The following is a 26967-nucleotide window of genomic DNA, read 5'->3' on the forward strand; positions in this document are numbered from 1 at the left end:
ATTTTTCCAGTAAATCTGTAATTAGGGGTGGCAACATGTACCCTACTTACGGGTACCCAACCCGATTTTATCCGATCGAGTAGAGTTGCCAATCCGATCCGCAGCAGGTAGGGTATGGTATGGTTAGGGTTCTCGTGCGGGTCGGGTAGAGTATGGGTTGAGTCTCAACTCTATCCGACCAACTCTCACCCTATATATGTATATGTTATATATTTATATAAAATATGTTTCAAGTGGATATTAAACCAAATACTTCTCACTAAATACAAAAGATCCTTAGTCATTAAAAGAAGATCATTAATTGATAATGTAATATCTTTTTTAACATAAAAGTCAGTTTTATTTTAAATTATTATCAAATTATATAATAATGTTACATCTTTTTTGTAACCCGCGGATAGGGTCGAGTACCCGCGGGTTAAGAACGGGTAGGGTTAGGGTTGAGATATTCTAAACCCGCAGGTAGGATTAGAATTGACTCCAAACCCTATCCTACCCTATCCATTGCCACCCCTATCTGTAACCATTAGTGTATCAATTTAGCACTTGCTATATCATTGATTAGTTTAACATGAATGTATTAAGGTCTCCTTTCTTTTCAGTGCATCATTGTAATACCAAATCTCTATCTTTTGTGATGGAAGTTTATATCAGGATAATAATATAAGAAAATATAGGAGCAACATTTTTAGTGGATAAAAATGAGAAATCGACTAGTATTGATTCATAAATATATAAATTAAAAAGGTGAATTTTATGGTGTAAAAATAAGTTTTTTTTTTACACATGAAAAAACCAATCTGACATGGGTTTAAGAGTGACATCTATCTTTTGTTATTATTGCTTTGTTCAGATGTCACAATAAATGCATAAAAATTTAGATTTTGTCTTTTCTAATTAAACACATTGATTCTAATGAAAGTTCATTATAGATATATTTTTATTGTATTGGACCAAAAAATAATAATAACTTTTGGGTTGTAATAGATTGCTATTAAAATAATATATTTTATTGTGTTTACTACTTTACTTTATCAATAAAATTAATCAATTTTTATTAAATATTTAAAAAATAAACATTCAAATTCAAAATTTAGTCTCTAAATTATTGTGTATAACACTGAACTTTTCTTACATTTTGCATAAGAAACTAATAGGTGTTATTTTTATTTTGTGAGAGTAATTTTAAAAATTTTTGTCATTTGATTTATGAATGGCTGATTTTTTTATATAGAATTAATGTTGTATTATTTTCAGTTGTGGAGAAGTGGTATATTTTAATTTAGTATAGAGGTAATCACAAATTACAGAGTCCGATTTGTATTTTAAAAGATTAAAATTCACAAATCGGAGAGTCGGATTTGTGTAAGTTCAAACGAAAAATTGGTTTTATGTAAGTTCACAAATTGGAGGGACGATTTTGTATTTTAAAATTTTAAAAAATTAAAATTCACAAATTGAAGGATCAGATTTGTATACGTTCACAAATCAGAGGGTCAGTTTTGTGTTTTAAAAATTAAAAAAAAAAGTTAAACTTCACAAATCGAAAGGTTAGATTTGTGATCTCCATATGAAAAAAACACACCAAATTTCATACGTTATTAAAAAATACTACTATGAATTCAATATCAAAATTAAAAAGCTTTTATGAATTAGTTAAAAAAATTCTTTAGTCTATGAATTATTTATTTTTAAATTAATTTATAATATTTTGATTTATAGTATACACTAAAGTGTCAATCATGTGGTGAGGGCATGAGTCAAAAAGTTTCTGAAAACATTCCCAATACTCATAGAGAGTCTCCAATTCTTCTTGGACAATGCATGAAATTTCCTTCCTTAACCTATCCATCACCTCCGAAGGAAAGAATTTGTCTAAGAATTTCTTTCTAAACAAATTTCAATTAGTAACAATCTCATCGGACAAGGTGTAGAACCACTCTTTAGCTCTTCCCTCAAGAGAGAATGGAAAGGCATATAACCAAATGGCAACCTCATGGGAACCCTCCCCCGCCTAGTAGTTAAACATACACCTTAAAAGTCTCTAAGGTGTCTAATAGGGTCTTGAGCGGGAAGACCATGGAACTTGGGTAGAAGATTAATCAAAGCGGTTTTGAGCTCAAAATTGGCATTCAAATCCGGATGACGCACTTGAAGCAGTTGAAGAACAAAATCCGGAGCACCCGCCTCCTTAAGAGTGACTCTTCTTGGAGCGGCCATAATATTGGTACCTAAATCAATGGAAGAGGTATTAGTAGTATCAATGGAAGAGTAGATAGTTCTTTCCTCAAATGATGCTTCGGATTCAACATCGGATAAGGTTGGTGAATTGGTAGAAATCCCTTCACCACCTCCAAAGGCTATCCGTCTCCGAGCTTGCCTAAGATGTGATATAGTTCTCTCAATTTCCGGATCAAAAGGGGTTAGGCTCGGATCCGGTAATGAACGCGTCATTCAATGAAGGAGATATAGAGCTCATGACAATAAAATGCACTAAACAATTAAAAATCCTAACTAACAATTAAATTCGCAAACAATCAAAGAAAATGCAAGTATTCACATATCAACATATTTACACTAACCAACAACATGACACACATATGCAAACTCCCCAGCAACGGCGTCAAAATTTGATGTGAGATATTTGTCGGTCTAGAATTTACCAATAAAATTCTGTTGTGAGTATAGACTAAACCAACAAGCTATCCCACACCAAAGATAGAAAATGTGTCACTACAATTAAAAATCAATAACCGAGAGTAGAATCTCGGGTCATTCTCCCTAGGAATTGCCCTGAGATGTACGTCATTGGTTAGGAGTTCTCTTGGAAGTAAATGAACATGAAACTAAAGCAATGAACAATTAACAATTGGAATAAAGAAACTCAAAAATTAAACTAACAAGGGTAAATGACAATCAATCAATGTAAAATTCTTGGCTAGGGGTGAGAATTGGAATTCCTATCATCATTGCCTCCATCAATTGTGACACGAATTGACCATTACTCCACTTAGTTAACCTCTAACTATAAAGAAAAGTTAAGTAGATACAATCAACTTGAGTTCACAAGTCCTAGTCAAATTCTAAGGAAAGACTAGCTTTAGTGGCATTCAAGTCAACTAGCAATTTTCAATTATCAATCAACAAAAAGCTTTGACAATTCAAGTGTCTCCAGTTGCCCAACCCCCAAGCCAAGAGTGAAAATCTACTTCATAACTACAAGTGACATTACCTCAAATACTTGGTGAGCAAGAATGAAAGACATTGTGAAATTGAAAAGAGAATTCAAATTGAAATTATCTACCACAAACAACTAACAACAACAAAGCAATTAACAACAATGAACATGAAATTCCTCAATGCAATAATAGAAATCAATGTAAACAAGATCCAAATCTAAGATCCAAAATAACTAGAATAACAAGAACACTAAATGAGAGTAGGAGAATGATATCTACAAATTAAAGCAATGTAAAATCGAATTAATTCAGATCTAACCAAAGGATCCAAGTGAAATTGAAATTGAGAAGGCTAAAACCTAGAGAGAAGTGAGAGTTTCTCTCTCTACAAAACAAGAATAAAAAACTAGCTAAAATGATGATGTACTCCCTAAAATGAGTGTGACCTCCTTTCCCCCTTGGTTCCTTGGGTTTTTTCATGCAAAATTGAGCTTAGATTGGGCCTGGAGCCTCTCAGAAAATCGCCAGCCACGATTCATTAATGAAGTCACGTGCTGGGCGTCACGCGTGCGTGTCATCTGAGTCTGCGAGCTTTTGCGCACCAGTCCTAGCCACATGCGTCCACGTGAGCGCGTCGCCACCAATTCTCCAAAGCTCCATTCTTCATGTTCCTTCCACTTGTGCATGCTTCCTTTCCATCTTCTAGGCCATCTTTGCCCTATAGATCCTGAATCCACTTAACAAACACATTACGGCATCGAATGGTAATAGAAGAGGATTAAAATATAGCATTTTTAAGGTCAAAGAAGCATGTTTTAAACCATGAAGCAAAATTAGGAAGGAAACACAAAACCATGCAATTTATATGAATAAGTGCGGAAAATATTGATAAAACCCCCCAAATTCTACACAAGACAAACCACAAAATTGGGTTTTATCGCATCTATATCGGTTTTGATAAATGGTTCACCGTCTAAGTCATTCAAGATGGAAATAGGTTTGAGATAAGGTGACCCGCTTTCTCCTTTCTTGTTTGTTTTGGTTGTGGACGTGCTACATCGAATGATTGGAGAAGCAGTTAGGAACAACCGTATATCTCTGTTGTCAATTGAGAGAGATAGTATAGAGCTGTCACATCTTCAATTTGCTGATGATACAATTCTGTTTTGCCCGCCAGAAGAGGAGACTATCAAGAATTACAAGAGGCTTCTGAGATGCTCTGAGTTAATGTCAGGCCTCAGTGTTAATTTTGACAAGTCAAGCTTGATACCAATAAATTGTGACGAGCATTGGGTCCAGCGTATGTGTAGCTTATTGGGTTGTAAGGGAGATACACTTCCAGTTAAATACCTTGGAATATCCTTAGGAGCAAATCCGAGGTTGGTGAAGACTTGGAAGCCTATAATAGACAAAGTAGAGGAGAAGCTCAGTCTGTGAAAAGCTAAAATACTAAATAAAGCTGGAAAGTTGGTGCCGATCAAGTCAGTATTGAATAGTCTGCCAGTATATTATTTGAGCTTGTTTAAGATGCCAAAATTTGTTGCTGAGAAATTGATCTCACTGTAGAGAAGGTTCCTATTGAGTAAGGAAGATGGTAGTAATGGGATGGCATTAGTAAGATGGGAAGTAGTGTAGGTACCTAAAAGCTAGGTGGGTTGGAGGTTGGAGATGCTATGGTTCGGAACACAGCACTACTGTTTAAGTGGTGGTGGCGGTTTGCAAAGGAAGAATGCCCGTTGTGGAAGAAGGTGGTATGTTCATGTCATAATCTGAATCCTAATGAGCTGTTGTCAACTCAAGCGCTACCTACTAGAGGAGGCCCATAGAAGGATATATGCCAGATACAAATAACAAATCAACATATAAGGGATAAGATGGTTACAGGCTTGTCTATGGAGGTTGGTGATGGGCGACGTACTCGATTTTGGGAGGATGTATGATTACTTTGTGAATCTTTGAAGGATTGGTTCCCCAGGCTTTTCTCTGTTTCAAACCAATGTGGATCTGTTATAAGAGATTATGGGTTAGAGTGGATTTGGAACCTCTAATAGAGGCGAGAACTATTTCAATGGGAGTTGGAGCTTCTGAAATATTTACATGAGGAATTGAGACCTGTGAAGTTAGTAAATAACAGAGAGGATAGAGTGGTGTGGAAATATGATAGACAATGTGTTTTTTCAACTAACTCATTTGTGCAGGTTTTGCAGGAGGTAAACTCCCAGAGGAGGTTACTAGTTATAACTTCACTAAGACTGTTTGGAAAGGTCTAGTTCCACCAAGAGTGGAACTATTTTCTTGGTTTGTCTTAATAGGTATGGTGAATACAAAAGAAAGGCTAAGCCGATTTAGGATTATAAACCAGGAAGATAATATATGTGTTTTATGTAATAATGATGTGGAACATGTACATCACTTATTTTTCGGCTGTGAATTTGCTTGACAGGTGTAGAGTGCGTGGATATCAGTGTGTTGGCCGACAATGGTCCTTTTCGGGTTTGATGAAAGAATATTTCCTATGATGGACAGAGGAACCGAGGAGAAAAGAGGATAGGGAGTAGCGATTGAGATGCTTCTATGCGTTTATTTGGAACATCTGGATGGAAAGGAATAGAAAAATTTTTCAACATAAAAGCAAAAGGGTTGAAGAAATTATCAACATGACCGTGATGAGCTCCAACGAGTGGAAATGTGTGGATTCCTTTAATTGTTGATGGTTATGCTGAAGATGACATAAGGGGGTTCTTCTTTGTGTTGTGGTCTTATTTTCTATACGTTTGGACTGTAGTGTCTGACTTTTTCTATTGCTCTACCTATTGTGTTGAGTCCTGTGTTTTAAAAAAAAAACTATTTACTAATTATCTTTTAATAGAAAAAGTAAAAGAATGCTCTTGCAAAGCAATTAAAACCAAATAAAAAATTATTTATCAAATTGCCTAGAAAAGAAAGAAATAGAGAGCAAGGAAATAGAAAGAAAAGAAAGAAAAGGAAAAAAATTGAGTGAATTTTTATTTTCTTTAGATGTGTTTGGATAGAAGGAAAATAAGAAGGAAAGAAATGTTATAAAAAGACAATTTTATCCTTATATTATAAAATATATTGAAAAAGTGAAGTGGTAGTATTAAAAGTAGAGAGAGAAACATTAATTTTCTCTCTATTTTCTTTTCAATGTTAGAGAGAAAAAAAATTGATGGGCCCTACCAGTTTTTTTCCATCCAATTTTTTCTCTCTAATTTTCCTCCTCAACCAAACAATGGAAAATAATCATTTTCCTTCCCATTTTCTTTGCGACAAATTATTTAAAGAATGGAAGATAAAATGGTGTTGTTCTGATATATTATTTCATGGAGTGTAATCCACAAATGTGGATCTGCAAATCTCAGTAACCTGCAAAACGCAGGTTACGTTTTGGGTACACCTGAAAATGGCAGAGCTGCTATTGGCTCCAAAACGCAACATGCGTTTTGCAGAGGAGGAAGTTCAAGCCTCGAAACGTGTCCGTCCTGCTCCCTGCATGCAGGCAATGCTAAACATGTTGACCACTTGGAACTCCCAAAACGCAAGTTGCGTTTGGCAGTAGTCAGGAGCAAAACGCAAGTTGCGCTTGGCAGGCTCCCATGTTGCATGAACGCCACGTGTTTGAAGAGGGTGGTGATGGAGTCTATAAACCAAACTGAAAGCAAAACGCAGGAAGCAAAGGCAAAGGTTGCTGGGGTTCTAATTTGCAAGGTTCTGCTGAAATTTTGTGAGGAAGAAGAAGAATAGAAAATTTTGGTTAAATATTATAAAATCAAAAATAGTTCGTGATTTTACTAAACCTGAAGAACACATTATTGAGTACTTAGATCATCTTCCATGGGTAAGTAATTTTTTTTAATGTTTAATGATATATATATATATATATATATGTATATATTCGAATATTATTATTATTATTAATAAAAATAATGTTGTTATTGTTATTATTATAACTAGTATTATTAGGATTAGTATTCGTGTTATGATTATTATTATTGTTATTATTATTATTATTATTATTATTATTATTATTATTATTATTATTTATCGTTAATTTTTTTCGCAAGCTATTAGGAATTTGTTGTCCAGAAAATTAGATCTGCCAGAGACCTTTAACGAGGTAGCTACAGCTTCACTAGCACTGACTGGGTTTTAACACGTTTCACGAGTAGGCGAACTGAGAGGTCATTCTGCACTACTGAGTGCTTTGGTCGAAAGATGGAGGTCGGAGACCCATACATTTCATCTTCCGGTCGGTGAGGTGACAGTGACGTTGGAAGATGTTTCATATATTCTTGGCCTCCCGGTTAATAGGGAGCCCATTACTGGTAGATCAGACAGCAGTCACCAGTTTTTGGTGGAGAACTGCATCACGTGTTATGGTCGGGAGCCCGATCCGCAGGATCACGTATTGAGTAAGGTTAGTATACCCTGGGTCCGGCGGTGCAGAGATACCGAGCTGTGTGACACTCAGGAGTCTATTGAGCGTTACATTCGGGCGCACATTTTCTACGTGCTCGGAACGGTTGTGTTTCCGGATAAGTCGACCACTTCGTTGAACTCAAAGTTTCTACCGCTACTTCGGGATTTCCACCGGATTTTAGCATACAGTTGGGGGGCAGCCAGTCTGGCACACCTATACAGATCGTTGTATCGTGCATCACGATACAACTGCAAAGAGATGGATGGCCACTGATACTGCTTTTTGTTTGGGCATGGGAGCGTATGCCGTTCCTGGCACCTATACCCCGCGATCAGCTCGTCGATGTTGGTATTCCACTCGCGCGACGGTATCGCCTTTTATTGTTATTGTTATTGTTATTGTTACTGTTATCGTTATTGTTATTGTTATCGTTATTGTGACTGTTATTGTTATCATTTTTGTTAGGTGGAGCCATTGGCGCTGACATACAAGATATACACGGCGGCCTACAGAGCATTTTAGGCGAGCACTCGATGACATGGGATTTGACGATGTAAGTTGTAACCATTAATGTTCAATGTTTTTATTCAGACAAATAATTTTTCTAATCGGCCTCTTGGTAACTAATGTGTAGTTTATATGGCGGCTGTATATGGGAGTGGGAGTTCCGGATGTCCTCGCTCCCCGCTTGGCTATCTGCTCCACCCATTCGCCGCTAGTGTCATTCGAGTGCATAGAATGGCACCCGACGGGCCAAGTTAGACGACAGTTCGGGATGCAACAGCTTCCACCAGGCCCGGCGTTCGACCTTGGTCGTGATCATTGCAAGCGGTTGACAGGAGCGCAGAACCATGACTGGGGAGAGATTTACAGTGAATGGGTTAATAGGTGGAGATTTGATCGCTATAACACATTGCAGTTAGGCGAGGAGATTATTGACTTCTATCCTCTCTCAGTGTACTACGAGTGGTACACATAGCAGTATGGGATGTACCTGCGACTGTCAGATAGAGTTGCAGGTGAAGAGGGTGGCGCCGATGAACCACAACAGCAACAGGAAGAACCAGCTAACCCTCAGGAGCAAGTCCTGCCTCATGAGCAGTAGGAACATGTATTATTATTAATTACTAGTATTATGATGATTATTATCAATGTTTAGGGTTATAAATTGTTATCAGTAATTACTATTAATTGTATTTAATTAATAATTAGGTGCCGGCATATGAGCACCACTATCAGGTCCCGGCATATGAGCACCAAGTTCAGATGCCGGCATATGCCCAGCAGTTTCAGGATCCGGCATATGCCCAACAGTTTTAGGATCCAACGTATGCCCATCAGTTTCAGCATCCGGCATATGCCCAGTAGTTTCAGGGTCCGGCATATGCCCAGCAGTTTCAGGATCCGGCATATGCCCAGCAGTGGCCGGCATATCAGCAGCAGGCAGCATATATACCAGAACCACAGCCGCCTCAGGCACCTGAGCCCTACATACCACAGTTGGTGATTCCAGCCGAGGGTCACTTTAGTCCGTTGGGTGGATCTGACACCATCAGCTTCTCTCAGGTCCTAAGAGATACATATTTTCTATCCCCGCCGCCACCGCAGGAAGGGCCTGCTACATCTCAGCATTCTGGTGGTCGTCGCGCCACTTCAGGTCATGCTAGTGACTTCGACTTTGATGATCCGACCGGTGATGTAGATCTGCCCGGTCCTTCCGCACCACCACGTGGCCAGTTGTTTGATTTGAATGAGTACCCGGAGCGGGAAGAGGAAGACTTGGGATACGACTTGCAGCACTGGTATGATCTTGGTGGAGCGAGTGCTCCGGGGATGAGTGGCTCCGGTTTGTATGACACTGGTGGTGCGAGCTTGACAGATTTCGGTGGTCCTGACGTTGGTAGTGGGCTTGACGCCGGTGTGCCTCAGGGTCATCCGTATAACTTACGGACACAGACTACGCCTCCAGACAAATACACCCCATCCTTGTATGCGAAGAAGGCGCTGAGGAAGTAGTCTGTTCTAGTTGATATTGTATTCAGCGTTGTATTCAGATTTGTATTCAGTGTCGTATCTTATATTTAGATGATTGTGTTCAGTTTTATTATTATGACATATTTAGCTTTGTTCCCGTGTAACTCTGTTTGGATCGAAAATGTTTGTTCTCTAAAAAATTAAACACCGAGGTCAAAAACTTTATTTATTATAAATTGTTAACTAGGTTAAAGTAAATGATGAGCTTACAAAAAAAGTAACATATAATTGTGAAGTAGGTCATAATAAAGTTACATTGAAAAAATTAACCACTAATGACCTCCAGCGGAGCTTGGACCTGCGCGCTGAAGACATCGGCTGCGGCTATGTCCCTCGCGTCCACATGTAGTGCACCGACGAGGACCACGCATATCACGCGAATCCATCTCATTCACGTAGCGGGTTGACTTCGGTCTTCCTTTCGTCGCGTGCCTCAATGTCCAATTGGCGATCACCTTCGCTTCTTCGTATCTATCCCACGTGGAGGGGTCACCCATCGGAACGAACTCACCTCTATACACCTTGTAAATTTCAGACATCTTGTACACATCGTGCACGTACACTTGCCAATCAAGACGTTGGTTGGCGCAACATGCAAGCACGTGGCGACATGGAAGTCGCTCGACCTGAAAATGGCCACAGTCGCAGTGTCATTGCGCAAGGTTAACAGTGTAAATGGTACCATCTTGCATTTTGCGAACCTCAAACATCTCGTTGCACCTATCGAACCGGTTGACCACAATGTTTCCTGCACGTCGGAATCTTTCCTCAACTCTCTTCGTTGCAAATTCTGAATACGTGAATCCGTTGCGGCGACGCTCATCAGCCTCGGTACTCTTCCGAGTGAAAAACTCATTCAGTCGATAAAAAGTTGACCGGACAAGGGCAGTTACAAGAAGGTTGCGTGCACCCTTCAGGACAGAATTTATGCACTCTACCAAGTTTGTCGTCATATGTCCCCAACGATGACCACCATCGAATGCCAACACCCATTTCTCAACACCGATCTCATCGCACCATTGAGTATATGCCTCACCCCGCTCTTTAAGCCTTTGGTAGTTTTTGTTGTACTCCTGCTCCGTCCTAGAATAGCCTGTTGAACAAACCATTTAATTATAAGCAGATGCCACAAATTTACTATGAATAGAACCATAACAGCAATTTGAAATACCTGTATTCACCACGATTTTATGCAAATATGGAGTCTTGAATCTCCTTAAGAAGTTGGACCCGATGTGCTTGACATGTGCCACGCCCTTGGTGGTGACCATGCACCGTTACTGCGAGCTATTGCAACGTCGATGGAGGTATGGCGGTCAAAAATAATACCCACACCATCAATGGTAACAACATATCTCCGCAAATTGGTTAGGAAAAACTCCCACGCGTCTGCTGTCTCCCCCTTGACAATCACAAATGTAATAGGCACAATGTTTTGATTTCCATCTTGTGCAATCGCTACCAGAAGTGCTCCTTTATATTTTTCGTACAGGTGCGTGCCATCAACCTGCACCAGTGGCTTGCAGTGTCTGAATGCTACAATACACGGATAGAAGCTCCAAAAAATACAGTGCAGAACTCTTACACCTTGAACCTCCTCACTCTCACGATAAACGGGGAGCGTTTTAATTTGAACACGAGAACTTGGCATCTTCACTGTCATTGCTTTCAACCATACTGGCAGAGTCTGGTAAGAAACTTCCCAATCACCGAAATTTTTTGCGACAGCTTTCTGCTTTGCCAACCAAGCCTTGCGGTAACTCACAGTATAGTTGAACCTGCCTTGAACTTCTGCAATAATAGACTTCACATTTATCGAGGGGTCTGCTTCGACCAACGGCCTAATGGCATCTGCAATTGTGTCTGAGTCCAACTTGGCATGATCTTGTGAAATCATGCCCATGGTGCACGTGTGCTTGCCATTGTATCTCCAGATCTCCCAACAAGCTTTTTTTCGAATCAAGCTAGCTCGGAGAAGCCAGTCGCACCCTGCACCATACCCCTTGCATTTCGTATAGAATGTCTGCGGCTCAGACTCATACACAGTGTAATCAACTCCTCTAGAGATGGTGTAGCTTTTGATTACAGATATCACCGACTCTCTCGAACCAAATTCCATTCCGACACTAAACTCGCCATCTTCTGCCGCAACGTTGCCTTCACCTACGACATGCGCACCGCCATCAGTCAGACAAGGTAAATAAAATAAGCACTATAGAAAACTTCAGTTAATAATTATGGCATACTTGTATTCGCATACTCAGAAAATTCCGGAGCATGCATGGCTTCGAGATCTAGAGTCCGCATAAAAGACGGAACACTAAACGGGTGCGGGCTTACAATCGCATTTGCTTCATCTTGTACCGCCGGATTGCCTGCCAAGTCTCCGTCATCGTTTTCATCATCGAATTCATAGTTAGCTTCGAATTCGTCTTCACTGTCATTATTATCTTCTTCCCAATCTATATCCCCGAACTCATCAACATTGATCTTGTCGCCGACCATACTCATCCCCGACTGCTGTTCAAACTCAACGTACACCTCTATCATCAGCACTGAGATCGGGTTTGTTGATAAATATACAACATCTGCTGCATACTGGTATCGTCAGTGATGGACATTATTTGAAACTGTATTAACCCACCAAATACTTGCACAGGACTTCTGTATAAAAGATTGCTCACCCTTTTCAAAATGTGGCTTTGAATGTTATTACAAAGACCATTTTGCAACTCAACAAAACCCATGGTACATGGAATGACAAATGACAACGGACATTCACAAACAAAAGTCACTCCTTCATGTGTGTTTGTTATAACCTTACCGTTATAATATACTCGCAAGTTTGCAACACCTTCCAAAACTTCAGCCTTAACTAATTCTATTTTTTTGACACAGTTATCTGCCAAAAAAATACCCCACTAAGGACTTTATGCAAGAAAGAACAAGAGGAGAAGTGAAGATGAAGATGAACATCACCAGACTTCATATTTATAGGTAAATTTGTGGATTTAAATATTATTTTGTGTACAAAATGCAACCTGCGTTTTGGGGCTTCCAAGAAAAAATTTCTGACACTAACAAAACGTAGGTTGCGTTTTGTGGGCTTCAAAATTTTTTTTCTTTTTCTAACTTAGTAAAACGCAACTTGCGTTTAGTATTAAACCAAAAAAAAAAAAAAGAAAAACCAAAACGTAAGCTACGTTTGGTGTATTTCAAAATTCAAAAAAAATAAACAAATACAAAACGTAATTTACGTTTTGTCTCTAAACCCATAGCAGTGCAATATTTTGCTATGCCTCCATTTCATGGTGTTACACCATGAGCTTCTCCATTTACAAAAAAAACTAGAACGAGGCCCGCGCAATACGCGGATGGTAAATTAATAATAATATATAATAAATATTAAAAATGACTATATTTTATAGAATTAAATTAAATATGTGTAAATTAAAGTTAAATTTAAAATGTGTTTTGTTTAAAATAATTTGTAGTACAAAAGATTTGGATGTTGGAGTTGTACAAACTACAAATTGATATTTTTATTTGGTGATTTGATTTTTGGATTTGTTTTAGTTGATGGACTTAGTTTTCTTATGTGGTGCTCGTCCTCATTTTTCTTGTAACAAATGTTTAAATTCGTTCATCATATTTCTCTTCACAATTATATAAAGATGTGTTTCCTGCAGTGTTAGTAAATCATAGTTAATAATTAGTTAAAAAGGAACAATGAATAGCATATTAAAAGAAGTATAATTTTAACGATATTAAAATACAATTATATATAAAGTATTATAGAATAATATAAAAAGTATAAAAAGCAAAAATAATTAAAATATTTTTTTCGTAAATTTAATTTAAAAATATAATAAATATGTTTGTTTTGTACATTTTCATCTAATATAATCATTTCTAAGTAAAGAGACTCTTTTTTATTTGTGGGTGTTAATGTTTTCCATAGATGAACCACGCGAACTTTGATAAATCAATTGTCTTTTTATTTGTTGATATTGTCCAAAGAATGATACTCCATTGAGTAAGTTTAAGATGTTGTGTAGTTTCGAAATTAATTTTTTGTGCTAAATTTGATGTCATTTGAAAGAATAGTGATAAGAAACTTACATAAATAGTTCAAATAGTATGGAATTTGAATATTTGTAATGTAAAATTTATTATGATTATTAATATTATTATTACATTTGATTATGAATGTTTATTATATTTAATGAGTTATTTATAGAAATTAACAAATTAATTATTGGAGTTATAAATTTATTGTATTGTTTATAACGATGAGATATATTTAGTGAGATATAATAAATATATGGATATAGATTGAATGTGTTTGTAAGTTACAAATTTGACTACAAATTTTGTATATTTTATTTTTTTTGCTGATTTAAAAATAATAGTTGATTTAGCAAAGACTGAGTGATTGATTCTAATATTTTGCCAAGTAAGCGATGTTGTTGACATGGAATTAATAGAAAGAAAAAGATGTTTTAAAAATAACGTGAATAAACTTATATATCTACTTTTATATATTAAAAATAGATGAGCCTTTCTTTGCTCTCTTTTCTTTTTTTTATTTTCCTCTCAAACAAACATGGCATAAATGTAAGCTATAGAATCTGAACGACAAAATGAGATTCCCATTGAGAAGAAAGCGAAAATCAACTAAAGGAATCAGGAAAATTAAATGGAAAAAAGTTTGAATTGAAGAATGATTAGGTGTCAGTGCAAGGGAATGAATGGTGAAAGAAGGCACTTTCTAAGGGAAGTGGACAAAATTTACCTACATATGATTAGTAATTAGGTTAAATGATTGATTAAGAAATTGGTTCCAGCTATGTCAATAGGCAAGAAATCATTTGAATTGATAAAATGATTAGCTTTAAAATTTGAATTTTGTGTGTACATGCAGCAATTCATTGTGAAAGAAGATTGCATACGCTTCCAAGTGGTGAGGATGCTGAAGAACTCCCCTTTTCTTTGCATAAACAACGGCAGATTGAGCATCAGACGTGTCGATCACGAGGAATGTATTGTAGTGACATTGTACTGTTAACTGCCAAATGCACGGTCTAGCATAAACTCTAGTCTTGACTCTTGACACAGCTGAACAGGCGATTGCCAAATTGACACGCATTCCGCTGGGTTGAGTCTCTGACAAAGAAGTGGGGCCCACTCTTTCCCACCGATTCATTCCCTAGCGTTCCAGTTTCCATTTTTCTCCGTAACTGAATTTCGTTAACCCTCCTTCCTGCACAAACCCACCTTCATGCATATATCGAATCAACTAACCGTACGCACTCTATGATATCACTATCACACTCATTATGCCATTGAAAAGCTTCATCCGACGGAAACTACTCTCCCTGCTTCAGCCATGGTTGAGAGAAGAGCCCCAACTCGACATCTAGTTAGGGTTCCGTCACTCCCTTGCCGTCGCCGAGAACCTTCGTTTTGACGTCTGTGTTCTCAACCGACTGTTCGACTCCCCTTCTTGCCTCTTTATCAAGGAGCTCACAATCGAACACCTCACTCTCAGATTCTCGTCCTGGCTCTCCGCAGCCTTCAACATCGAAGTTCACGGCGTTCGCATTATGCTAGCTTTCGAGTGTGTAGCTCCAGTTGAACAGTTTTCTATTATTTGGCGGTTTCAATTTTTTTTATCTTGTTTTATTTCTGTTTTTGTGATGCACGTACTTTTGTTAACTGGCATGACTGTTTGGTTTGTTCTTGAAGTATGCCGGATGAGGAGGTAAGCGCCAGGAGGTTGCATTCGTCGAAATTTGATTATACGGATTATCTTAGAAAGCTCCTTGAGGTTCTTGATCCTGAGGTAATGGATGAATTCCACTGGAAGTTAGAGTTTAGGATACTATTCAATTTGTTTGAATGTATGATGCACGGACACGGACACTGACACGGACACGGGACACGTCGACACGCGAATTTTAAAATCTTACATGACACGGGGACACGCATATATATAAAATATAAAGTATTTTTTAAATAAATTGTAATGATATTTTGATATTTTATTGATATTAAAATATAAATTAAAATTTTTAATTATTTTTAATGTCTTATTTTAATTATATCAAGTATTTAAAATATTTTTTGTTTTAATAAATAATAATATATACTATATCTAAATTTATTTTAAGAATATATGTTAAGAATAAGACTGGACACGCGGACACGTGATGGTATTTAGGTGTGTCCAGGCGTGTCCGGAGAAGAATTTTTTATTTTTTATTAAGACATGGTTGGACACAACAGACACGCGTGTCAGACGAGTGTCGTGTCCGAAATGTGTCCGACACGCAGACACGATAACTCAGCGAAGTGTCCGTGCTTCATAGGTTTGAATTGGTGAAACTTCTTAGTTTTCAGTCTAATAACGGATTGTCATTAAAAAAATTGATATAAATTTTGGCGGTTATGTTACCTGTTATTGTATATAAATATTCATAGGTACATGGAATATGAGTTTAATTTGCATGCTCGTGGCAATACTATTGGAATATATAAAACATAATGAAAAATAGTACTGAAACTACCTAATGGGGAGAACTGTATAGTAGTGCGTGTTTCAAGCCATCGTCTTAACCGTTTATAGTTATATGTTGATGCTATAATGGTCATTTAGGTTTGATATATCATTTATGTTCTTTGGATTATGAGGGAGAAAGATGTCTTAGCCGCAAACTTTTGTTATGAGAAATTAATTTGTTAATTATAATGTCATTATTTTTTTGTTTGGATTTAGGGATGTTCTTTGCATCATGTTTTGGAGAGCAAAGTTTTTGCTGACCCTGAAAGGAAAGATCTTACATCATCTTTCTTGAATCTTATTATGAAGTCGTCTCACCTAGAGGCACATGACATTAACATGGAGATTCAGTTTCCTATCTTTAATGCCGAGTTTATGTGTTTTGGGGAAGTAAAGAATTTTAGTGCAAGATCTGATAATCTTGATCAGAAATGTCTCTTTAGAGGTTTCCTTACTACAATTTTGATTCCAGTGAGAGAGGGCTCATATATGTTAAATTGCACTGGATTGAGAGTCGGATTTATTGGTAAAAATCAGCCTGACCGTGCTTTGCTTTCATCTGATGTGCACATTTTCATTACATTAAGGGATCTTCAGTTGGTTGATTGCACTCTCTGTTTCCCAGAACTAGGCTTTTCATTTACTCCAAAAGATGTTTCTGTATTTCTAGTTATTCACAAATTGCTATCTGATAAGAACAATGAAGCTAGAAGTGCTAGAGAATTATGGAGAATAGCTGCAAATAAAATTGGCCATATGACTATAATTCCTTATGTATATCATTGCAAAATTTTTTTTTTTTTTTATTTATTGACTTAGTTGGTATTATAGGTCCTATGTTATCATTGCAAAGATTAGTTGGTATTATAGGTCAATGAAAACATTATGTTGATGCTTATGAGAATCTCTTGCTGCTAGTTGGATATTCTACTGGCCCAATGTGGAAAATGTCCATTTCTAAAATGTTTCAGAGAAAACAGGTTTTCAGTTCTGCTAGAAACAACTGGAAGGTTATATCAAACATTGAGAAGAAGTTACCTGTTGAAGGCATATCACTAGTGAGGCGAATAGCTCGTCATAGAGCAGCATTGGAAGTTCCCTCTGATTGTCATGAGGAATGTTTGGCCACGAGTAAATTTGTTTGCCCTTTTCTTTCTGTTTTGATGCTTATTTGGAAAGTGATCTCAAAGATAATCTGTTGTTTCTTAAACATATTTGGGGAAAAGATAGTGGAAGATTCAGATATTGACGGATGTTTGCGAAGCTCTAGTAAAGATCTTTATCAAAGGTGTTGTTTTGTGCTAAACTTTGGGAAAATCATAGTAAGATTGTCCCAAATTAATGAAATCCAACCTTCTGCATATGAAAAGTTGCATGCACATACTGGAATAGCATACTCAGATTTCCTTCCAATATGTTTCTGTATTGATCAATTTTTACTAGTAACCATTAAAGATAATTTTGGACAGAGAGTCTTTGTGTCATGTGGGCAAATGAAGGTTGAACCTGCACCTTTGACAGTGTTTCCAGAAGCAAGTCCAATGAATAAGCTTAATACAGATGAAGAAAATGGAGAGGAAGGCACCCAGGGATCAATTCTGTCGTGTGAACCTGCAAAATCATTTGTCCTGTCAGAATCTAATGTAGCCCAGGCTGAAGATACTTGTGATTCTCATGTTCATAGCTTTATGGGAAAATTGTCTGCTAGTTGGAAGGGAATTTGTAGTAGTTTTAGTGAAAGTGAGATTGAGTATTCTGAAAATCCATGCCTTCTCTGTAAGTTTGAGACATCTTCCGCATATCAAGACAATAAGAATCCCTGTTTTGGGTTTTGTGAATTTGGTTTTATGCTTGGAAAGATAAATTTATTTTTGACTCACTTTTCAGTATCATCTGTGTCTCTACTTGTTAGTCAGATACAACATGTTTGCACGGCGGACAGGAAGGAAGCATCCGATGCTCCAAACTTAGTAGATAAAGCAGAACATGCCTGGGTTGACACATATGAGTATTATGCCAAACAAATGATTATTTACTTGCTTCAAAAACTACCACAGAATCATTTCCATTTTGGAGCATTTGTTGATGGTCCATTTGTAAGATTTTCACTCAAAAGAGAGGCTGGTCTTGATGGCCAAGACATTAATGACATTGCCAGCCATGATAACTTTGACAATAATTTTGATTTTCATGATATTGAAGTGGCTGTTGGTTCACCTTCATTATTAGATATGTCACCATTGACAGATCTGTTTGGGCTTGATGATGCCAAAGCAGAGTATATTACATTGGAACCTTGTGTGGTTGATATTCCAAAACCCGATAATGATAAGTACGTATCTTCAGGAAAGATATCAGTTGGTTCCTATATTCATCAAAATGGCTTAAATGTTTATTTGGAGGAGTTAGCAGACAAACATCAGATTCAACTTTTAGTGGTAAAACCAATCATTGTACAGATATTATCAGTCAGGTAGATGTTTTATTTTGATTATCCATTTTCCTCAATTTATGATGATGTCCCAGCAAGCATTCTTATATCTTGATGAGTTCTTTCTTTCTTTAATATCCATCCCCTCCCCCCCTCTTCTATTCTCTTGTTTATCTGCTTTCTGCAATATTATTTGTGGACTATTGTTTATTTGGAACTTAAATAATTCTGATGTTGCAATTTTGCATGTGCACATATCTTGACATTGGCATTGGCTGATTCTTGTCTTCATGTATGTTCTTCTTTTAGGCACATCTCTATTTAATTTCGTTTAATGAAAATGGGAATATCTTGAATTTTGAGGTAGCTTGGCATTTGCCATTTCTGGAATAGTTTGTTTGGTCCATTAGACAAGAATTTGATGTGTTATGTATCTTCCATTCCCCTTTTATTCAAAGAATTTGAGGGTACAGGTTGTTTTCTTTTTTCTTTTTAAGATGGGGCAGGAAGTGAGTCAAATTGGCTTGTGAGTTAGTTTGAGCTCAACTTATTGATAGCTTGGTAAGCTGTGCTCATGAGCGTGTGAACTGAACTTGAGAATGGATTTGCTTAAATAAGGTCTGGTCGTGTGTGTGTGTGTGTGTGTATATATATATATAGGCACCATAGCATGTACGCTGGAGTTTATGATGCCTATGGTTATGATGATTATGGTGGCTATATAAGTTTGGCAACACTTAAAGTCACACTTTTTTAAACATGTTAGTAACACTTCTGAACCCTACTGGCTATGAGCTCACGTGTCGATTAAACTTCTGAACCCGACACATTCGGTAGCTAAATATAAACATTGTCTCTCTGTTGTACTTCCCCAGGAGAAACATAAAGAAGAGAATCCTCAACCTTCCACCATCTCACTGGAGGCAGTGCTATCTGGGATATAGTGCCCGTCACACTCTTGGGATATAGTACCTGCCATACTACTCCGGGATATAGTGCCTACTACACTTTTGCGATATAGTGCCCATCACACCCTTGGGATATAGTGCTCACCACACTCTTGGGATATAGTGCTCGTCACACTCTTGGGATATAGTGTCCATCACACTCTTGAAATATAGTGTCTGCCACACTCTTTATATTCATATTTCAATCAAACATAATCACAATCAGAACCAAATTCAAATTCAAAATCGTAGTTATTTATATTCACATTTATTATAAGGATAATTAACCTCAAGGCGTGAGCGGGATAAAACCACCGTCCTCACCACAGTTGGGAATTGAACCGAAAGAAATCCTCAACCTTCTATCCAATTTTCCGATGCGACAAGAGAGGAAATTCTCAACCTAACTTGTCCATCGTAACACAAGAGAGGGGATCTCCAACCTCAACTTGTCTATCCGTGAGTGGGACAAAGCCACCGTGGGCGGGATGAACCACCATCCCCACAGCATCAAAATATTTCATTTAAAAAAATTCTTATCGAAAAATTACTCAATTTAATCTGTTGCAGTCACCCCCAATTGTTAATCTAATCTACAAAAGCTACACAAGCCCTTTTATCAATAGTCACTCTACTATTTCTTTTCTAAAGCATCCTTAATTTCATTAAAATCGTCAGTTACCATCCAAGTTTCATTAATGTTGGCCACTAGTGATAAAACTTTTGGCCAGAGTAATCTTCTAGTTTGGGGTTAAAGATTGACATAAATGGCTGTGAAATATTATTCCTCATTACTGTCAATCGTGATTTTCGTGTGTATGAATTAAGGGAGACTGTGATGTCGTTTACTTGCAGAGGCGACTGTGTTCTAAAATCGTGGCAATGTGATTTGGCGATGATAGAATTTCTTTAGCGGTAGTGTGAGGCATGACTGAGAGCTCACAGTGGTATGAGGCATCCACTAAGATGTATTTGCGATAGCTACATGAAGATGTTTTGAAAGAGGTGGTTGCAACTGTCCTTTTTATGGGAAGCAACAACTCTGGCTTTGTAGGGTTGTAGAAGGAGTGCAATTTTATTTGTTCAAGTTGATTTGATGGCAGTGCTAACTTGAGGATTATGGTGGACTCGTTCATTGGCATGTATTTAAAATTTAAAATTGAACAATTTTTTGTAGTGACTACCATGGGTGGTGTTGACCAAAACAATTTGAGCTTGACTTTTAGTATTTGTATGTTCTCCAAACTTTTTTCTACTTTTATTGGCATTAATGGCAGAATATTAGTAGTTAGTCATAGGAAAAAAAAACGATCCTTGAATGGTGATGTTTTTGGTAATCAAATAGGGTACAACTAATAACAGCAATGGAGGCGCATCCGTGGTCAATAACACCGAGGTACTGAGCAATGACAAATGTTCCACTGTTGTTTGATGAGCAGTATCAAAAAATTGAGTTGCCATGAATTTTGGAATTAAATAATTGAAATAGTTGAAATTTTAGGTATCTCCATAAGGATTTGTGATGTTGTCAGTAGTTATCATAAGTAAGTGGTAAAAATTAACCCAAAAAAGAGAATCACAACAAGCAATCATGTTCTCCGCAACCACGCCAATGTTTCGAAGGTGAATTTAGGATTACGTCTTGTAGTCATAGAACATAAATTTGTAGAATAAAGATAAAACTATGATAAATCTTCTTGTTCTGGATTGTATCTCTGCGTTGACATTTTCACATGGGTGAAATACTTGTAAAGAAATTTCGACATTTAAGTCACAAGAATCTTTGAGGTGAAATAATGGTAATATAAATTATGTGGGTGTGAAAACTGTACCTAAAAGGATTATTATTGTTTGTATCTTAGGTTGCATTCGATTTTGAAAATAAGATAAAGCATGACATTGAAAATAAGATACAAATGATAGATATACTAAAATGAGTATTTTTATATTTTATTTAGTTAATATAAAAATGAATAAATTATAAAAGTTCAATTTATTCTATTTTTTTTATATAAAAGATCTAGAAAGAAAAATATAGATAAAAATAGAATTATAAAAAATTAATAAAAATAATAAAAAAAATAACTTATATTTTTTATCAGTATTTTTGTGTCTTTTTTATTAGAAAGAATACAAAATATATTAATTAATATAATGTGTAAATGTCTCATCTTTTAAATATAATTTTATATTTATATATTTTTATCTCAGTATTTCGTTTCTATAAACAAATGCAATTTTAGTTTAGGTGATGAATTTAATTAATTTTTTTTATATTTTTAAAAAAGTTTAGATAAGATACGTAAATATAAAAATATCATTTCATATCATTTGAGTTATACAAATCGTTAGTAGTTGTTATTCAAGATCTTACAAATCATATTTAGTTTGTACTATGAATTAAGTGATTTTATTGGTTCAAAAGAAATGTCTGAAACACTTATAAATTTTTTTGGTTCTACCACTGCTCTCAATCATCATTATTTAGTAAATGAAGCTTATTAATACATTGGAACTCATCAGTCTCTGCCTACAAGCCACGAGATAAGTGTCGTGATCAATCGTGAATATCTGATTACGAACTAAAGAATTAATTAGTTTGCACATACTTTTATCTTTATAAATTTAATTGCATATATTCTCACATTAGCGAATAAGGACGCTATGAATAATATTTAATTTTATGCTTTTGAAATTTATAAATTATAATCGTTTCCTTTTATGTGCTTTTGGTGCAACTGTTTGGCCATAACGGTGAATTAAAGCTTTTTCATTTTTGGTAGTGAATTTGATACATGATTAGATAGAGTGATAGTGGAGTTGAAAGATGACAAGTCCAATAGCGAATTTCCATTGCCTCAGCCAACCGGTCCCAAAGACCAAACTAAAACGCGTCAGTGTTAATGTCCTGCTCCTTTCTTTTTATTTCACTTTCATATAATTAAAGAAGACTAGAAAGGTAAGGTAGTTAAGTCATTGGTAATTAAATTTAATTAAGTTTTGTAATACTGTGCTTTTTAATAGAATTAAGTTTTTTTTCTTATTTTTTTCCTCTTCTGCGTTGCCTTTTTTTAACTTTTTTTTTTATATTTTGTGACTTTTTTTTCTTTTTTTTTTTGTCTTTTTTTTTCTTCTTCAACAAATTCTTTTTTATTATATGTTGTGTTCAGTCATCCATTAGATTGGTGGTGAAAAGATCGTTAGAGGTGGTCAGAACCAGAGTGGCGAGGTCGGTAGAGGTGGCAAATGGGTCTAAATTCGCCGGATCGACCCGCGTAATCCGCTAAAAAAAGTGGGTCGGGTTGAAAAATTGGGACCGCCAAAGAGCAAAAGTCCGTCTAACCCAAACCGCTTAAACTGCGAGCTTTGGCAGGGCGGGACGGACTTTCCCGCCGGGCTTAGTTTTTTTTGTAAGAAGGTATTTTTGCAATTTTTTTTGCCAAAATCCAACTTCCCCAACCCAACTTACAAGAGTATGAAGATGAAAATTGAGTGTTCTAGATTATGTTTATGTTGTTTTGGAGACAATATTTATAATTATGTTTTGGATTATGTTTATTTTGCTTTGAAGATAATATTTATAATTATGTTTTGGATGAAAATTTGGTTTATAATTATGTTTATTAGATATTTATAATTATAAAGACTTTAATGTTTGTGAATATAAAAAAATATAATTTTTTTATACCTTTAGAAATTATAAATTTATTAATATGGTTGTAAAATTATATATATTATTTAGTAGTTAATAGTTAAAAAAAAAAAGGAGCTTTGGCGGACTTAGCCTGCCAGCCCGCAATTAGGCGGGGTGGGGTGGGATTCTAGGACCGCCTCGCTAGGCGGGGCGGGGCGGACCAACCCGCCAAAGGGCGGGCTTCTGGCGGGGCGGGGCAGGCTTCCCTGCTTGCCACCCCTAGAGGTCGGTAGGTCGGCAAGTGGTGCCACCTATAAAGACACTCCCAAAGTAAGCGTTCGTACGAGAAGGCAGTAAATTAGGGTAAAAGTGACGTACTTAAGGAGAGGGGTAGGTCCTTCCCCTTTATCCCTATCTGTTCGGGTGGGGCCTTTTACTTGGGCCTAGCCTTTTTCCACAATTGCTTACCATTACTTACCCATTTATCTACCCTTCTGCAAATGCCATTTTCCTCCTTGCTTGCAGATTTTTTACTACTGTCACGAGAGTCCTGCCATTTTCATCTTCTAGCACCTTTCTGCGTTGCAATTGTTAGTAAGTGACCATTTATCCGTGCCATTTTTGCTTATTCTCCGTCATTGTAGCCTTGGTTTCCTTTTTATTGTTGCTTTTTTAGATCGAACTAATGCTTGCTAGATAGCTTTTAGGGGTACCGCAGGTGTCTTTTTTTTTTTTGCAATTTAGGCTAGAATGGTTTAGTGTAGAATGATTTTGGTTTAAGTGTAGAATAACTTAGTTTTGACTTAGAACCTTCTCCCGCCCTCACGATTTAAGTAGTGCTCCCGCTGTAGGTATGACGCAGTGACCCTCTGTGAATCAGTACACTCAGTGTACTACCGGTGTCACGAGCACATCCTCCAGGGTAACCACGGAGGAGTTAACAGAGCTCCGTGACTTGGGAGCATTATGCGAGGCAGCCTCAAGGAGGCAAATTATGAACTCTTGGTGCCGGGCTCCCAGGAACACGTTTTCCAACTTAATCTTAAGGCTCCTCGTGTCCCGGACTGGATGTGGGTGTATAAACCTATGTTCACTACCTTGGGAGTTCGACTTCCCTTCTCTCCCTTCATCATGGCTCTCTTAAATCGGTGTGATGTTTTTCTCTCATAACTTCATCCGAATAGCTGGGCTGTCATCCGGTGCTTTGAAATGATATGCGAGTACTTGGAGCTCCCGACCATCGTCGAAGTCTTCCTCTTCTTTTTCTTACTCACAAACCCTTTCTGGGAGGGGAAGCATAAAAAGGGGTACCTTTCCAACTACTTAATCAAAACGACCTATGAAGGTTTAGGTCGGTAGAACCAGCAAATTGCCGATATCTTGCTGGCAATATTTGGTTCTCATCCCCTTAACCCTCACCTCCTAATGGGTGACCGGAAAGCCGGACAGGACTGCATAGATAAATTCATGTTTCTTTCTGTTATTCTGACGATGCCCTGATTTATTTATTGCTGCCTAATTGCTGACTTCATAACTTGGTTTTCTTTTTCTTTTGTAGTTGGGATGGCTGTTGAGAATACTTTGATTAGTCGTTTGATGACTCACTTCTTTCTTGGGGATGACGAGAACTCTGATTCCTCCACTCCTCAAGTCGAGATTTCTCAAGCCGACGAGCTGGAGGTTCAATCTCAGCCTCTGACTAGGCTACCTCCTGGGCCCAGGGCTAGTGGTGAGGTTGACCATGGCCAACTTGCGGTGGTTGCGTAGTCTTTGGGTGCTCAGATTGAGGAGCCCGAAGTGGTCGTGATTCCCAACACCAAGAAAACAAAATCCAGCTCCAAGCCGGGTTAGGTGCTCTCTGTGATGGAAAAAACTTCGATGCGGGCTTCTTTGTTGATTCCAGCTACTACCAGGCACTGGAAATTTCTTCTGGGATGAGGACCTAGCCGCCCAAGCGAGGTGGACATATTGGAGCCTTCTCCGAGCTACCGCTATCATGAGGAAGGTGGAGTCAATCTTAGTCTAATGTCAGATTTTAGATGGAAAGTACAAGATGGCTCAGCGTGAAATTATTAAGTTGAAGGCTAAAGGAGAGACCTCGGGGGCTAAACTGAGCGAAGCCAAGAGGAAGATGAAGGTGGCAGATGACGAGATCCAGCGTCTTGTTGATCGGGACATTTCCCTTTCAAAGCAACTCAACACCGCTCAAGGTCAGACCGAAGTGGACGAGAGAGTAAGGTGAAAGAACTAGAAAAAGAGCTGGCGGAAGCCGTGAGATCGGCTGGCGCAGCTACCCTTGAGGTCACAAACATGAAGAAAAAGAACAAGCATATTATCAAAGATGCCCGGGACGCAATAGCTGCTACCGAGGAGGGGATCAAAGCCCAAGTCTCACTAATTGTCCTTGAATTTGACATCTCGGTTGTTGGTGCTTTTAAAATGATCCAAGATGGCAAGATCGTTGACATACTGAGGAAGTGAAAAATTTGTAATTAAACTTGTAATGTTGATGTCTTTTTGTTTGCTGGGCTTATGTGTTGCCCTTTGAACTCCCGATTTGTGGGCTTGTTAAAACTTGGTTTATTTTCATGTATGATATTGGTCATTTATTCCTGTATCGATGGATATCCGTGTGTCTTCGTGCAGGGGCTTCTGAGTTGATCAGTTATGGGAAGCCATACTCGTAACTTGGTAGTAATTTCCAAACAATAAATTTTAACACAAAATACTAGTAGTTTTAAAATAATAGGCCTCATCAAAATCCCTTGCCGCTGTTCCGAGCTGACGGTAAGGAGAAAGAGTACCCCTTTTTTCATATATCATGAGACTACAAGTAGGCTTGCAAGATTAAAACAAAGTAAATAAAAATGAACACAAGGAATGAAATGAATACGAGAAAGAAAAGTAACCAAATCGTGAGACCATAGCTAGGAGACCGTCTAAGCCTTAGGAGTAGAATCTTCTGAGGTTAGCCGCATTCCAAGTCTTTGGAATCTCCTTCCCATCTAGTAGCTCGAGCTTGTATACATTTTTTCCTTGCACCTTCCTTACCTTGTAAGGTCCTTCCTAGTTGGAGAAGAGATTCCCTTCCCCTGGTGTCGACGGACCGATGTCGTTGCGTCGTAATACCAGGTTTCCCTCTTCGAATCTTTTGTTATGAACCTTACGGTTGTAGTGTAGTGCCAACCTTTTCTTTAGCGCTACTTCCAACAAATGGGCGCTGGTTTCATCTACTAGCTCTTTTTCGGCCGCCTCCTCAACTCCTCCTAATAACAACCTTGGGCTGGGTTCTCCTATCTCCACGGGAATCATGGCGTCCATGCCGTAAGTGAGATGGAAGGGCGTCTCTTCGGTAGACGATTGCAGCATTGTCCTATAAGACCATAGGACCAATGCCAACTCGTTTGTCCATGAATCCTTCCTTTGATCCAAATGCTTCTTCAGTCCCTTCAGAATGACTTTGTTCACTGCCTCTACTTACCCGTTACTTTGAGGGTGATGCACAGAGGAAAACTTTTGCTTGATGCCAGGGCCTGATAGGAACTCTCCAAACTTCTTATCTGAAAATTGAGTTCCATTATCCGATATCACAATTTCAGGGATTCCAAACCTTGCGACCACTTGCCTCCACAGGAATTTCCTACAGTTCGCAAACGATATACTTGCCAAAGGTTCTACTTCTACCCATTTGGTATAGTAGTCAATGGCCACTAGTTGGTATTTGACTTGGCTTGGGGCCGTC

The 26967-nt window shown here is 37.6% G+C and overlaps 2 protein-coding genes and 1 non-coding gene across 3 annotated transcripts; all 3 read left to right on the forward strand.

Annotated features, from left to right (window-relative positions):
- The first annotated feature begins 1742 nt into the window (after positions 1-1742).
- LOC148581718 (small nucleolar RNA R71) lies at positions 1743-1846 on the forward strand. Its single transcript, XR_015897858.1, has one exon. It is a non-coding gene; the product is annotated as a small nucleolar RNA R71 (small nucleolar RNA).
- A 6759-nt stretch (positions 1847-8605) lies between these two features.
- Positions 8606-9633, forward strand: LOC107621098 (uncharacterized). Its single transcript, XM_016323141.1, has 3 exons — positions 8606-8701; positions 8830-8916; positions 8986-9633. The coding sequence occupies exons 1-3, from the start codon at positions 8606-8608 to the stop codon at positions 9631-9633; spliced, it is 831 nt and encodes a 276-aa protein (XP_016178627.1).
- Positions 9634-17105: 7472 nt separating this feature from the next.
- On the forward strand, positions 17106-20504 carry LOC107621515 (uncharacterized). Its single transcript, XM_021112860.2, has 2 exons — positions 17106-18686; positions 20447-20504. The coding sequence occupies exons 1-2, from the start codon at positions 17152-17154 to the stop codon at positions 20502-20504; spliced, it is 1593 nt and encodes a 530-aa protein (XP_020968519.1). The 5' UTR covers positions 17106-17151.
- Positions 20505-26967: the final 6463 nt, after the last annotated feature.

Source organism: Arachis ipaensis, chromosome B10 (assembly GCF_059453495.1).
Source record: "Arachis ipaensis isolate K30076 ecotype BB chromosome B10, ASM5945349v1, whole genome shotgun sequence".
NCBI classification, from domain to species: Eukaryota; Viridiplantae; Streptophyta; class Magnoliopsida; order Fabales; family Fabaceae; genus Arachis; species Arachis ipaensis.

Coding starts and splice junctions, on each gene's coding strand:
- LOC107621098 (XM_016323141.1), top strand. CDS start 8,606: ATGTACCTGCGACTGTCAGATAGAGTTGCAGGTGAAGAGGGTGGCGCC. Junction 8,702..8,829: donor CAGCTAACCCTCAGGAGCAA/GTCCTGCCTCAT, acceptor ATTAATAATTAG/GTGCCGGCATATGAGCACCA. Junction 8,917..8,985: donor CCCAGCAGTTTCAGGATCCG/GCATATGCCCAA, acceptor TATGCCCAGTAG/TTTCAGGGTCCGGCATATGC.
- LOC107621515 (XM_021112860.2), top strand. CDS start 17,152: ATGTGGAAAATGTCCATTTCTAAAATGTTTCAGAGAAAACAGGTTTTC. Junction 18,687..20,446: donor GTACAGATATTATCAGTCAG/GTAGATGTTTTA, acceptor GTTTACTTGCAG/AGGCGACTGTGTTCTAAAAT.